The 16211-nt window shown below is 35.4% G+C and overlaps 2 protein-coding genes across 4 annotated transcripts; one reads left to right on the plus strand and one right to left on the minus strand.

Annotated features, from left to right (window-relative positions):
* Positions 1-1694: 1694 nt before the first annotated feature.
* Positions 1695-5986, plus strand: LOC126829279 (tripartite motif-containing protein 2). 3 transcript variants are annotated; one of them, XM_050559061.2, is made up of 3 exons: positions 1695-1805; positions 2750-4039; positions 4849-5986. In XM_050559061.2, the coding sequence occupies exons 2-3, from the start codon at positions 2950-2952 to the stop codon at positions 5055-5057; spliced, it is 1299 nt and encodes a 432-aa protein (XP_050415018.1). In that variant the 5' UTR covers positions 1695-1805; positions 2750-2949; the 3' UTR covers positions 5058-5986. The 3 variants fall into 3 exon arrangements, with proteins under 3 accessions (XP_050415018.1, XP_050415017.1, XP_050415019.1); XM_050559060.2 differs by lacking the exon at positions 1695-1805 and adding an exon at positions 2380-2442; XM_050559062.2 differs by lacking the exon at positions 1695-1805 and adding an exon at positions 2470-2564.
* A 1236-nt stretch (positions 5987-7222) lies between these two features.
* On the minus strand, positions 7223-16192 carry LOC126829277 (tetratricopeptide repeat protein 29). Its single transcript, XM_050559056.2, has 10 exons — positions 16101-16192; positions 14393-14601; positions 13427-13650; positions 12942-13127; positions 11838-12047; positions 10477-10562; positions 9828-9919; positions 9373-9496; positions 8336-8570; positions 7223-7490 (listed from the first exon to the last, which is right to left on the minus strand). The coding sequence occupies exons 2-10, from the start codon at positions 14596-14598 to the stop codon at positions 7306-7308; spliced, it is 1548 nt and encodes a 515-aa protein (XP_050415013.2). The 5' UTR covers positions 14599-14601; positions 16101-16192; the 3' UTR covers positions 7223-7305.
* Between the last annotated feature and the right edge of the window lie 19 nt (positions 16193-16211).

A 16211-nucleotide genomic window follows, 5' to 3' on the forward strand; every position in this document is an offset into this window, starting at 1 on the left:
GTGTTTCTTAATAACGTGGCATTTCCAGACCCAAAAATCACATTTGATTGGCTAAGCTGAAAACAACTGACTAATCATTAAGCAGACGTACGCAGATATTCTCGGTGTACCAGGCTAACCTTTGTGTCGTGCTTTTGAACAAATGTACATAATAATATCGTTTCATTAACTTTGGTTTATGTACCCCACCCCAGGTTTGAAGAAATACGAGATGTTAGGATTTGGGTCGAATTTATAAAATTTTAATCAGCATTTGCTATTTCTGTGATCCCGTAAGCAAACATGTAATTTTTTTTAATTTCCCTCTTTATCTCCTACAGCCTGATTTGCTTTCCTAGTAAAAGACTCCCATTTAACGCCACAGTATATTATAAGCCTATCCTATTGCTCAGCGAATTCTTGACTATGGTGCCGCACGTTGTGCTAAAGACGCTTTACTTGCACTTTTTATATTATTATCTATGGACACAAGGGATCTCACAGATTTGATTTCGTCTACATAGAAGATAAATTGAATAAAACTTGAGGACGAACAACTTACTTCACTCCGCATTATTATTTGTGGACACAAAGAATCTCATAGGTTTGACTTCGTCTATAACAGATGTAAAATTGAATAAAACTCCAGAATTGGCTGTATCTCGGTCTGCAATCAAATGTTATAAAATAAAACATGTGTAGTGGGTAATACCCCCCCCCCCCCACTCCACTAACCCTATCAAACTTTTAAGATCAGCGCAAGCCCACGAAAGGAAATGTGCCACCCAACCCTCCCCACCCGACGCCTTCCCGACCATATTGTTTGAGAAAGTTTCCCGAATTATTCAGCCTAGACGTACCCATTGTCGGTGGAAATGAAATGGGGTTTAACGTCCTACTGTTCTGCACCGATCGAACCCGGGACCTCCAGGTTAGCAAGCCAACTTCTTACTTTATGGGTAGTATAGGATTTGGGGGGCCTGACAAAGAAAAGTGTCTAGGCTTTCGGAAGAAACGATGAACCTAGGTCTCGTATACCATTGGCATTACGTTAAACAAGAATAAGACATAACACTGCTATTCTGGCAAAATATCCCTCATTAACATGTATCTGCCTAATACGGATGTTTCGTTTGGCCTCAAATGTTATATAAATCATTAATGGGGCATTTATTCACATGCCAAGTGCACAATCAACTCTCTAGATCATCGGATGGTTTTGTTTTTCAATGGATTTAAACACGATTGCCAGTTAATAATTTAATTTAAAAATGGATAATTTTGTTTATTATCGTAACAACGGTAGCAATGACATTCGAGACTACAGTGTTCTTCAAACGGCCACAACTCAGCTCAGAATGAAATAAATTGACTGAAATTTTCAACATTATATTCTCTTTTCATTATTTATTGTTTAACTTATAGCGAGAACCGTTTAAGCTCTTTATTTATATCTTACATGATGCATCTTAAAACAGGACGGTACAGAAACGTAAGACCCGAAACCCTATTTCATTTCAATTTTTCTAGAACACCTGATACCACTTTTCATTTATGTGGGAAGTTCACCATCCACATAGCTAGGACTTCTTGCCGTAATATTGTATCTGCACGATGTATAGACAGTTATCGTTGTATTATAAGTATTGTGAGTGATTCCCCAAGAATTATCAGCGGGTAAAACCAAATCTATTTATAGATGTTACATGACTATGTACAAAGATAATAAGACGGAAATATTTCAACAAGGTGTCAAAGTACCTTCTTTTGTTGTTAGTTGCAGTCCTTATTTCCAAGTGCTGAAATGGGGCCTTGTTGATCAGTCTGTAAGTATTTTAATCAAGTTAGATTAGGTATATTGGGGTTCCGCAGGGCTGGAAATCTTCTATTCCAGCTGGGGGCCGTTTCACGAAGCAAAATTGAATAATGAATTGTTTAATTTTAGTTTAACTCTGATTTGTGCATTAGGAAATGTGACTCATAAAGTTTCATGCTAAGACATACATTTCCTAAGTAAAAAGGAGGGTGCTCGGCCTTTCGTGTTACCTTTCGCCGTAGATGTGTGGAGTTGGGTGGTCTAGTGGTCTGACGAGTGCGCTTTAGATCTCAGGGTCTGTCATTGAGTCAAGTGATCCCAAGCTTTACAAAGAGTGGGGTTGGCTGTCAACCTCATCGGTTTTCTCCCGTCCACTGCTTAAAACCCCTACTCGCAAGCAAATAATTAAAATAAGATTATACCATATTTTAGTCCCGAAATTACTTGGTTAATTGTCTCGGGTGAACGTTATATAAACTCCATTTCGCTCTCTCGTCGCTGACGGTGTTGCGCTCCACATTTTCCCCCAACCCGATATAAGTGTTTACCCATACAAATTATCAACTGTATACTGTAGGCTATTGTGATCTTCACCAAAGGCATAAATCAACAATTGGAATAGGGTTATAAACCCCGGCGGTTTGTCGGTATGTATTGCACATATAGTCGACGAAATATCGAGGTCAATCTGTGTACTTGTATAATTTGGCTAGATCTATTTCTTTAGGCCATCTTCATATATAGTCAAGGTCACTGAGGTGTAAATAAGGTTAGTGCACGTGATTGTTGACGGGATTGTGGGGGATGGGGCTAGGTCCAGGGTTAGGTTTAAGGTTTTTGATAACGAAGGTGAAACTTGGCACTTAATTAAGTCAGGAATTAAAAACCGATCCCCGACAATCTACAAGTTTGAAACTTGTTAAGTGTATTAGGTCTATTCATTGTTTATTTTAGATGACGAAGTTGAAACTTGGCACTTATAGTCAAGAATCAAGAACCTACCCCTTTAGAAGAATCCACAAGACTAAAGCTACAGACTACATGTGTTTACATGTTCATCATGGAAGTTGTGAATTAAAGTACTGTATTGTAACAGCTCAAATTAGATATAGGCCTAACTTAAGTTTAAGAATCACCAGCTTCAACCTGCAAAAATGTCAACTTCCAGTATCACTTCCGGGGTCAATTGTTGCGGAATCTGTTTGGATGATTTTACTAAACCCAAAACGATCGATTGTTGCCACACCTTTTGTGAATATTGTCTGTTTGGTTATGTGGCTAAAGTTGTTAAAAACGGGATATTCCCTTGCCCGACATGCCGTCAGAATATTACACTCCCTTCAGACGGAGTTAAAGCTTTCCCAGCCAATGTACAGATGGGAAATTCGGCAGATGATTCTCAAAGTCAACAACATACGAAAGAAGAAGAATTACAAGCAGCCGCATCTGTGTGTCCACAACACAAGAAAGACAAAGATTTATATTGTAAAGATTGTAATCTTACACTTTGTTACAAATGTTTCATAACTGGTCATCAAGGCCATGTGTTAACAAATGTTGAAGATCTTGCTGATCCATTTCGACTGGAACTGCAACAAATGAAGAGCACCATTGGACAAAACATTGTACAAATCAACGAGAATAAAGGTTTAGTAATAAGTGCCATGTCGCAGTTAGTCGATTCCTCGGAGGCAGAGTGTAACAAGGTCGATCAGCAGGTAGACAAAATTTACCACGTTCTCAAGGGTGCGGGGGAAGAACTGAAAACGAAGATAAGAGAACAATGTACTGAAAAAACGTTGGCGTTAAACGGTGCGCTGGTTGACTTGGAAGACTTAGGCACTAAGCTGGAAGATCTTGAGAACGCGACGACCCGTGTGGAGAATTCCATGGTTCAAGAAATTCTTGACACCACTCCTATTATAAGACAGCAGATCGAAGATTATACAGGTGGGAGTTTTATCATACCAGATATAGATTGTCCAAATTTTGAAGAAGGTGAGATAGATAGCGACGACCTATCGGAACAACTAGGGAAGCTAATAGGCCTAACACCAAGTGATGACTCAGGAAGTGGTGAGTCTACTGAACTGGAGACAGACGGACCAGATGCTCATGATACTACCGAGAATGAACCAGAAGAGAGGACTGATTCAACTTCATCTATCCAGCTACTCCATTTGATACAATCGGATATGGTGTCGCAGGTTCAGTCAGATATGATGGCTCAGTTTCTGCGTACAGGTATACATTTCTAGTAATAACTTGTCCACGTGTCTGTAAAATGGAACTGTATAATACTACCTAATTGTACACCAGGCGTCGGTTGTCAGTCCTATACGAAAATTTAGACACATTTACCACGTATGTCCCGGAGAGGGTGGGGCGCTTAAAAGCTGAAGAGTTAACTTTTCAGATTCGAGCCCAGGAGATTCAAGTACTGCAAGAGAAACATGGGCGGAATATAGCAGCTGCTGTCCGCCGGTGTAGGCTCAACAAATTGGCATGCACGGAAAGGTTACTTTTAATGTGCAATTCGTAGATGAATAGACGGAGGTGGCGTTATCTGGGCAGAATTCTTCTCCCTTTCATTACACACGTTACCCAGAAACGTTGGTCTCAAAATGACCGTAGCATTGTTTTGACAAGACGTTAAATCTCAGATCATTCTATCAGAGCCGCCCAGTTGTGATACTGACCGCTAAGCATACACAAGCAGTGGGGGAAAAAACGCATCTCTTTGAAAGTGCTTCGTATCAGCCATAACAATTTTCAAGATATCATTTCAACCTAAAAGAATACCTAGGAATTTCAAACAGGCAGTAAGAATCAGAATGTTTCGCCAACTAATTGTTTGTAATTCTACGTTGACTCCACAGAAGCAAGGGTGTCCAAAGAATATGAATAATAAGGCAAACAATAATCTTTCACTTAATTGTTTTAATTTCATTTTATAGTTACTACACAGTGGCAAGAATGTCTAAAGAATATGAATTTAAAACACACAAGACAAATCATAATCTTTCACTAAATTGTTTTATTATATTTCATAGTTGTACCTGTGACGTCACAGAAACCAGAAGATCGCGGCGTGCTTCATCCTAACGTTCTATGTGATGGGTGTGAAGGCAAGGTCTATGGTGTAAGGTTTAAGTGTTGTGTTTGTCCGGACTATGACTTATGTTCATCTTGTGAAGGAACAGGTTTACATACCCAACATGATATGAGGCAGATTTTAACCCCTCAGGCCACGAAACGTTGATGCAAAATTAATGAGCACTGGGCACCGCGGCTCTTTCTTTGCAAAAGAACAACACAGATTTAATGTTATGAAAACAATTTCCTGTTTAAAGACGGTGTGAGTGAAATGTTTAGTTTAGTTATTCGAGACAATTTATTTTACATAAGGTAGACATATCACCAATTTCTGATCAGGGGTGTATCTAGATTTGGGTACCTGTATACATGTACATTTAAAATCAGGTTCGTTCAAATCCTGTAATAAGATAAGGCTCTTTTTTTTCTGACAATATCTAACTGGACCCTAAGCCTACTCATCTTCTTGTTAGAGAAGGCGACGCCACAGGCACTTGAAGGGATTAAAATAAAACTTCTTACTACTATTTGACTATATACTACAATAACAACAGTATATAGTCAAGCAGTATATAGTCAAATTGAACAACTAGGCCCCATTATTTCTTCCCAGGCAGTACAAATAAATTAAGAACCACCCACCAAATACATGTAATTTAGCCCCCAAAGGTTAAGCACCAGTTTTACTAATCAGAGAACCAAAAACCAACAAACAGATGTGACTGTGTTTATTATCAATATATCCTACATATTTACAATATTTGTAATTAAATAATTTTCAAAAAATAAATTATTGGTCTTTATACAAAATATCAGTGATTCTTTATAAATCCATATAAAAGATAAATAAATAACAGCAGTTTTCAACTAAGGTTGACTATACAGCTACTTTTGTGGTTTTTTTTGTAAAACTCAATGTAAATGGGGTGTTAATGGGAAGGGTCAGTCTGATGTTCATTGACTACATAGGAAATAGGAAATCATGACCAAAAGGAAGCTTCGGAAATAAGGAAGGAGTGTGCATATAAAATTAAATAGTTTTGGATTAAGGGTTGCCTCTGACTACACTCATACCACCTTTACAGGTGTTGCAACTGCCACTTTTAAACCCAACTTAAAGTGCAAGATTCTATATAGTGATATCCCCAAGTACAATTACAATCTAACTAAAATTAGATTACAATACGATGTGGTGATATCCTACTGCAATTACAATATAATTAATATCAGGTTACAGTCCTACACTGTGATATCCAAGTGCAATTACAATCTAATCAACATGAGATTATGCGGTGATACCTAAGTGTGATTACAATCTAATATTAGATTAGAAACATATACTGGGAAATGCAAGAATAATCATAATCTAAACCAAATTAGATTCTAATACCATACGGTGATATCCAAGTGGAATTACAATCTAATTAATATTAGATTACAATTCTGTATCATGATATTCAAGTGTAATTACAATATGTGGACCAGCATCTGTCTGATTGTGGATAGAAATCTCAGATTCCATTTATATAGATAAAGAACACAGGGTAATACTATCAACATTTGAAATGTCTTTTCTTTATGTACAAAATTGGAATAATTTAATCTTAAAATAAAATCAGTTTATAATATTCACAGCACAATAAAAGCAATCAATTAGTTAATGACACATTTTACAGCAGTTCTTGGGAAATTTTTCCCACAGCAGTATCAATATTAACTCTAATAATACCTGAATAGGGAGATTAATCCAGGAAGTAAACAAGTCGAGCAGTTAATCAGAAACCTAAAATATGTTTTGTAAAAATTTATGAGAGAACTGCCATCAATTTACCAAAGGTCTTGTGTATTTCATCCTGCTTTGATTATTGTTTGACAGAGTCCCTTGGAAATGTGAATATATGTCTTTTGGTAAGTCCTGTACAGAGAGGCCTCTTATTTTGGAGAAAGACATGACATGCTATTAAATTAGATATTACAAAAAAAATTAGCCTTTGATCTGTCTTGACAATCTGGGACAAAAATAATACAGGTAAAATTGACTCTGAGAACATTTTGAAGTGAGAGCTCTGTCTCTATGTCATGTATATTCATTATGAAAACTTGTTATAGGGAAACCAATGCAAGCCAGGAAGATGATTTAAAGAGGTTTTCAACGAACCAAAAATACCCACCCCTTTTATTTTACATTAATATCACAGCCATAAACCTGATAAATTCAAACAACAGCCTCAATAACAGTTCATAATGTTCATATATAATGGGGATACTCATTATGAACATTCCTGAAAGAATCACAAAATGCATGAATGGGGTTAGTTATTACAAATTCCACTCAAAAAAACTTTCTTTATTCTTGAACATTTATGAATATAAAGTCGCAAACATTCTTTAAGTTTTCAAGTTTTAATTCTCTTTTAATCAGTTGTGCTCATATCTGTTCCCTCTGTTGTCAAGGTGATATCAGTTACCCCCCTTTCTGTATTTGTTGCATCCAGGTTTGTCTCCCCTTGATCCTCGTCTTCTTCCTCTTCCTCCAGTATAGGCGTTCGTTCGGGTTCTTGAAGTTGTAAACCAGGAATCTCAATTAATTCCTCTGCTTCTGAAAGTTTAAAAATAAAAGAAATGGTGTTTTATAAATCGCATTGAAACACCATGCGGGTTGCTAAATTCTTAAAACCTCCCCCCCCCCTCTCTAAAATCAGTAAATAAGAGAAAAAAGAACTTTAACATCCACATAACACTAAACAGGTCATTCGGGACTAACATATATATTTTTATTTTAAAAACTTAAGCAGTCTTTAGAAAAGGGAGGGAACCAGAACCAGAATACATGCGGTTTCACTGGCACAATGGTTCATGAGGTTTGTCATTAAGTCAAGTGACATGATTTTGATCCCCCGCTTGTACGTGACAAGGTTTTTGTTGGGTCCTTTGGTTTCCTCCCACTGCTGAAGACTCCAACGCTCAAGCGAAATATAGAAATAAAATTGAACCATATGTTAGTCCCGAAATGACCCAGAATACATGCAAAAAAAACTCATAAGATTAGTCACAAGACCCGACTCCTTGTCACATAAAAACGCAGATTTAAACCCATGACTTGCACACAATACCATAACAATTTTCAAATCAAAATGAAAATATCAAATGGGGTTTAATGTCCTACTGCTTTGCACCGACTGGGCTACTGAGGATGGGCATACCCCATATACATGTACAACCTACTATGAGGGTAACAACACTACTCTTCTTTTAAACTCCAGCTGTCAAGGGTTCATTTACATGAACGCCAACATACAAACAGGACCATATTTTTTTTTGTCCCATAGAGTTTCATAGTCAAGTTTTCTGTTGGTAAAATAGGTCTAATATAAAATCCTTATGATAAAGACATGTATTTGTAATTTTATGAAATACATGTAAATTAAGATAAGTGTTGTGTACCTGGATCTGGCATTGGTTTATCAAATTCATCTGTTCTAGCGCTCTTCCACTCGGTTAATCTTTCAATACTGGGCTGGTTAGTCTGGACTAGATGTTTTCCAAACCCGGACATCATACGATGAGCTAAAGCAATACCATATTGTACTCTGTTCACATGTATAGCCGAAGTTTGACCCAGAGATCTCGAGATGTTATACGCTTTACTGAAATACTCAGAGGCTTCTTCATACTGACCCTGGAAAAATAAAATAAATGAGGTTTAATGTCCATAATTTCTGCCCTGACTGTCAAAATAAACAGGTAGTCCTGAAACTGACATAAAGTGTATGTATAGCTGTGGGAGGGATTGGAAAAGTAACAAATGAAATGGGGGTTTAAAGTGGAATTATGTCAGATTTAGACACAGAGATGACAATATCTTGCTATAAAATCTAAAAATTAGATAATAAAAGGGAATATGTTCAAAATTTTAGTCAAATAACTTTACTCTGAGCCGAGTTATCGCCGTCAGAAGAGCAGTGTAGCCTCAATTGTCATTGCCACTGTTGTTACAGTAATAAACAAAGTCTTGATTATCCATCGTTAAATTAAATTATTAACTGTCCATCAGATTTCAATTTGTTGAAAATCTTGAGTATCCGATGGTAAGTTAATAAATGTCTAATTAATAATTTATATAACATTTTAGGCATAAAGACCTGAAACAGGCAGATTTAGCTCTTGAATAATACCCCTTTAATGTCTTGCTGTTCTGCATTCCCTGGTTTATTGAAGACAGCAATACGCCATGCAGTGTGCTTTGAGAAGAATTTTGACAGGCCAGCAGCATTTATGCCTACTCTTCATCAAATTTCAACTATCAAGGTTTTTTTCAAGTGCATACCAAGGAGTACACAGGACCTCTGTTTTTTTTCCCCATCAAAATGACTAGATAGTGTCCTGGCCAGGTCTTGCACCACTGACCAGAAAACAAGTGATTGACAAGACAAAAATTATAAGATAACCCGAACCCCTACACAATAATAAAATATACTAACCAGTTTATTATAGAGATTACCCAGATTATGACAAGCTTTACTATATTCAGCTTCTTTACCACTTCTCTCAGCCATTTCAACAAACTGTTTTAAATAACTAATACTTTCATTTACTTCTCCTTTTCTACAAAAATAAATATACAAAACTTGGGACTTTCAATAGTGAGATATGTAGGATATAAAGGAATCAGCAATCCTCAAATTTTCACAGATTACCATTATGCTAAAAATATGATGCACTGGAACCCACTATCTCTATGTTTCTCTTTATATTATGTACTTTTGCAGAGACAATAAAATAGGGCTGAAAAGAAAATTCTCTAGGCTTTGAATAACTTAACATCACAAAATCAAAGAGCCACATAGAAAACTTTACATCTAATTGTTATTTGAAAAAAAAAGAGCTTTTTTAAAATTCTTATCAGCTGCGGAATGGAATAGAAATTAAAACAAACCTAGCATAGGCTTTAGCGATAGCATCACAAGCTCTCCCAACACCATCATCATCTTCTGCACATTTACATGCTTCCAGAAAATGTGTTAAATGCTGAAATCACATTTAATAGTGTTTCGTGTAATTATTTTAAATAAATATAACTCCATTAATGCCATATAAAAAAAAGTTGGTTTTCATTTATTTTTGTTTTTTGAAGCCTATTTTCATTTGTGAGAGAGAGAGAGATGGACACAAACTATGTCATTAATTTACTTGTGCATCGGGGTCTTTAATTAACAGTGGGATGAAACCCACAATTATGGACAGGCAAACCTACACAAACCACTTGACAGATCTTATGACTTAAAGCACACCCCTTTTTTATTTGTATGAAGAAGATCAAATTATTTTTGTGGAAAGAAAATTCTTACAAATCTTAAATCAATTTTGTCAGTTCTTATGGCCATTAAAATCAAAACCATGTCATTTAATTTTCACGATCACCAGTCCACGAATAAATTCTTCTGAACCCTTTGCATCTACATGTGACAGTGCAATCACTAAATTATTTTTCATATTAAATATTATAGATGGTTTAAGAAATAGCCTATAGATGGTTTAAGAATTGTCTATTATTGGCTTCTGAATATAAATTCTAGAATAATTACCAATAATGCTGTTTCGCCATCACCATTTTTCTCGTAAGCTAAACCAAGTTTATATGCTGCTTCACCTTCTAATAATCTATCGTTACCTGTTGAACAATATAATATAATCATACTTCATATACAAAACAAAATATAAAGTTGACTTGTTAAAATTCACTACATCTGGACTTCTGCAAAATTCAGATCATACTTTTTCATTGTAACCCTGGCCTATTTATTGTGTTTTTAGATGGATTTGACAGACATAGTACCGCCGACTTGTGGAGAAAACACACTTCAATGACAACGTCCGGATTAGATCCATAATCGTCTGTGTTCATCTCTTGCCTTGTGTAATGTATGCAGGGCTGACATAGAAAGTGCGCCTTGTCGTTCCAATGGGGCTAGAAACCAAGGTTCACCTGTGTACACATTGGCAGGCACATCAAAAAACCCTTGACTCTTGACTCTTGACATTTGACAAAGAGTAGACAAAATTATTCTTGCTGCATTGGGGAGCCATGGTGGCTAAGTGAGTAAGACGCTGGCTCGCTAACCTAGAGGTCAGGGTTTGCTCCTGGTGTTGTTAGAAATGAAATGAAATGGGGTTTAACGTCATATATACTGTTCTGCTCCAAACTGGGCTAATGAAGATGGGCATACGCCATACAGTGTACTATGAGGGAAATTTTGCTCGGACAGCGGCACTACAGCCTACTCTTATATCGAATTCCAACTGTCAAGGGATCTTTTACGTGCACGCCAATGTTTACGCGGGACCTCGGTTTAAAATACAGATCTATAATTCGTTTCGTTTTTTTATACTTTCGATGGCCTCTACTGCATGAAGATCTGACCAGTTGTAGTCAGGGGTCATACGAGCAGCTTTTGACCTATGACGTCAGACATTTGATTAACCAATCAGCGTTGATGTTTCTAGTGGAATACCCACAGTTCTGCAACAGCTGCAACAGACTGTTTCATTGGCTAATCCCTCACATCAACCAGAACGCAGTTTATATAACAACTCTTCCAGATCCTAGTGTAGTAAAGACAAGTAAAACGAAATTTTGAACTATAAAAAAACGAAACGAAATAGGATCTGTGTTTTAATCAGATTGTCAATCATCACAGAATTTGTATAACGCAAACAACTATTCGATAAAGTTCCTGTTGTGCTTTAAAGTTTATCTAGATTCTTATAGTGTTTATTTTCGTCAAATAAATGTGTATTCAAACGTGACTTGGAAGATGTCTGGAATTTTTGATTCTTTGATGCCTCAGGGAAGAGAATTCCAGAGAAAAGGTGCTGCAAAGCAAAATGATCGAATTCTATCTGTCAAGGGTTCATTTACAAGCAGATCATAAAAGTCCTAACTCACTTTCTTTTGCTTTGTTAAAAGCCTTCAATAAAAAGTCCAGTGATTTTTCAGGATCTGTATCTTCCAACTGACTTCCGATGACAGAATAGATACGACATAAATTGACACAAGCATCTGTGTAAAATGTGATATCTTCTTTTATCCAGTCATCATGATCACATGCTAACAGGTAATAAAACTCAAAATGCTCTGCTGCTTCAAAATAATCTCCTGTAAAGAAATTGATATATATTTACAATTATGAGGGCAGATGATTAAAAATCTACAAAATACAAAGTTTAAATAATAGTGAAACCTTCTGTATAAGTGCAATTAAATACAAAGTTTTAAGAAAATATCCCTTTGGATCAGGGTGCTAGTCAGTAGAGATTTACCTGAAAATAACCCCCCTGAGTTGAAAAATGAAATTGACGTTTTTAAACTACTGAAGCGATATCAAAAGGTAATTTGAATAACTTGAGCTTAACTTCCAAAATTCTGGGGTAAAGGTAAATAACTCTTTTGGGTTTTGAATAATTTAAATATAATTAGAAAATTTTAATCATTTAATCATTGTTTCTTTATTTTTAAACTTTTCAAAACAATTTTGTTGATGTCAATAAAACATTTTGTCTACATTCAGCTTTGCAATAATTTAACAAAACTTGAACAATTAAAGTCTTGTCAATATAGGTTCTAGAGCTAAAGTAATAACATTGCCCTAGGCTTGAAATTTAACCAAGTCTTACAACTATGGTTGGGAGCTAAAATAATGACATTACACTAGCTTACTAGTCTTATAATTTAACCAAGTCTTGCCAATAGGGTCTAGAACTAAAATAATGACATTGCACTAGCTTATCCCTAGCCTTATAATTTAACCAAGTCTTGCCAATAGGGCCTAGAACTAAATAATGACATTCCACTAGCTTACTAGCCTTATAATTTAACCAAGTCTTACCAATAGGGTCTAGAACTAAAACAATGACATTGCACTAGCCGGTATAATTTAACCAAGTTTTGCAAATAGGGTCTAGAACTAAAATAATGACATTAACACAATGTTTCATAATACAAACTTCTAAAGCCAAACCAACACTTCACAGACATAATCCTTAAACTTACCACTAAGTTCTAAAGCCAAACCGACATTACACTGGCCTTCCGCTTGTAGTCGACCTCCATCTGATCTTATTGAAGCACTTGTTTTTAAACATGTATTAAAGAAATGATCCGATAACCATTTATCACCAGTAGATTTAAAATATGTAGCCAACTGATATCTGGCATTATATACCTCGACCAATTCTCCTGGAAATAAACAGTAATTCATAAATAAAAGAACTATTTAGAACAGGGGTAAGGTGGCTGAATGGGTAAGGTGGCTGAATGGGTAACGCGTTGCATCATAAGGTCTGTGATTGAGACTAGTGGCATGGTTTCAATTCCCTGCTTGTACATGACAAGGAGTACGGTTGCCTGCCCAACCTCATGGGTTTTCTCAAGTTTCCTCCCATTGCTAAAGACCACTACAAGCATTGTTAATGTTACAATGCAATGATCTACCCAAATGAGGGCTTTTTCTTTTTATTCTATGATATATTTATTACCTTTTCTTTCTGCTACTTCAGCTACTGTCAGATATTTTCGTAACATGTTCAGTTTTTCCTCTTCTTCCACAATCATAATCTGTGTCCACATCAAAGATTCCGGTCCAGCTTTTTGACGATCTTCTTCTTGTTTGTTGATAAGGGCAAATAACTCTTTAAATGACAAATGGTATCCAGCAGATAACATGTCCAAACATAAGTTGTGAATGTAGGTATTTCGATATCTGAAAATAAAATAACAAAATAACTAATATTACTCCCAAAAAAGCCATTCAAGACAATTAACATTTTTCTGTTAACTAAAACCGTTCACAGGATCAAAATATTCTAAGGAAGTAAATTTTAATTTATGCAGAAATTAAGGTATATATAGACAATAACTATAGATGAAAACAAATAAAGTTAAAGTTAGTAACATTGATTCAAGTGGAGTTTCTTGCAAAACCCACAATTGTTTAGGCCTGTTCAGAATAAGCCAGGAACTGGGCAAAAAATGCAACTCATCTTGTTGTTCTGTTTGTCCTTGGAAGCGACACTCTTTGAATATAGCGTAAGGCTCCGCGCAATCAAGAATGGTCAACAATGGTCTGTTTCTTGGACAATTGCACATTGAATGGAAGACTTCAATTCCAAGATGGATATGAAATAAAATGGAATGGGGTTTAACGCCCTATTTTTCTGCTCTTACTGGGCTAATGAAGACAGACATAGGCCATGCAGTGTGCTTTGAGGGAAATTTTGCCCAAATAGCGGCACTATGGCCTACTTTTATTTTGACTTCTAACTGCCAAGGGATCTGTTACGAGCAAGCCAATGTATACATGGGACCTTGGTTTTTCGACTTATATGAGTGATTATATGTTTTGCTTGCTAGGCCTTCCATCCTGCACAAATTGTTTTAACACAATTCAGATGAATGATAGAAATAACTGTGACCACATGATTTTGTAGAATAATCAAACTTACTCTGACGTTGCCTGTTTCGATAACACTGGTTGCTGTTCTCGTAAAGCTTGTCTTTTTAACATTAAATCTCTTTCGGTTTTTCCTTGAAGTTTTTTAATCGGGGCCAGTTTGATTGACCTTGTATTAGGAGAGGGCTTTGACACTCCATATTGTGCAGTCACTCTTTGGTTACTTGGCCCATTTATGGGTGGCAGGGTTGCTGCCATTTTCTAAAAAATGAAATTAAAAAACATAATCAACAATTTAATTTTGAATTATCTTTGCAACAAAATAAATTAAATAAGCTTTAAAGTTTAGTTATTTGTTCAGGAAGGAATCCCCCAATATTTGACTAACCTTTAAGTTTTTCACTTGTTAACAAATAATCGCCAGATATTCATGTATTGTATTGTACTTTATTAAGCTTTATAATTTGTAGGCTATATAAGCTTAAACTTAGTCTTTATAAATTTATTGATTCATCTATTAGAATGTGTCTATTGATTGGGTGTGATTCACAATTCATAATCCGAATCATCACAAGTAGACAAACCATTAAGAGTTATGTTCCAAATTGACTCCTGAATGTCGTGTGACAATTTGTCTTTCTAAATGCAAAGCACATGCTGTTTCTAACAAATAAATGTGCAGGTAGCTGTATAGATGGACATGCAAGAAAATAAATGACTACAGTAGTCTACATTTGCTGTCACATCCCAAGTAAATTCTATCAAGCCGGCTTCTGCCTAATCTTTCAAAATATAAAGGTAATTAATCCACATAGGGCTTATAAATAAATGACCTTTGATCAAACCGGAATTTTATTTTGACCTTAATAAGTTTATATCTTTATAACCCATTTTGGATATCAAGTAATGGACTATCAAGAATGTCCAAGATTATAAATTCAAGCCCCTTTCCATACATAATATTTTTTGTTTTTATGGTATTAATGAGGCATTATGCAAGAGCTAAATTTGTCTATTGAAGATCTTTCTTTTGGCCTCTAATGTAGACATTTATTCATGACAAGCCCATAATCAAACCATTGGATGGTTGTGATTTTGAATGGATTGAAACATGATCGCCATTTAATAGTGTAGTTAAAAAATGGATGCAGTAATCAAACTTTTGTTTATCATCGTATTCGTAACAACGGTAGCATTGAAAAATGGAGATTGACGCTATACTATTCATTCTTCAAAAAGTCATAACTTCGCTCCGATTGAAGTAATTTGACTGAAATTTTCAATATTCCTTTTTCATTAGCTATAGTAAGAACTGTCTGCTCATTATTCAAATATTACAAATAGATAGCCTAGTTAATGATAATGAATGCATCTTAAATTTAAATTTTTAATCTATTTATATTATTCATTGCTATGCTGTGTATAATAGGCCTAAATGTTCAAAGTTAAGTTATGTGCAATGCATATATTGGTATCTGTCTTATGATGAATCAATAAATAATCTGGCTTTATCTTTACCTGACCTTTTTTTTAAATAATATATCTTAATTATTATTAATAGATCTATCAATATTATAAATAATCAAATACCGTATTGGCGTATTTATAATAATTTAATCAGGTCCAGGATTCAGATACAGATGCCCAAGAAAAGAACTATCACCTGCTGCCAAGAGATCAAAAAATGTCTCCAGTTTTTAATTCGATTGATTTGTGTTCTGCTATTGTCATGAAAAAAAAAATGTTATATAATTACTTACTAAACAGCAGATGCCAAAACAATAAATAAAAGGAAACTTTAACAAAATCAGAAGTCGGCCATTAAACAACGTCGCCTAGACAACTAACATTCCGCACAAATTATATAAATA

The sequence above is a fragment of the Patella vulgata genome, chromosome 8 (genome assembly GCF_932274485.2).
Source record: "Patella vulgata chromosome 8, xgPatVulg1.2, whole genome shotgun sequence".
Taxonomy (NCBI): Eukaryota; Metazoa; Mollusca; class Gastropoda; family Patellidae; genus Patella; species Patella vulgata.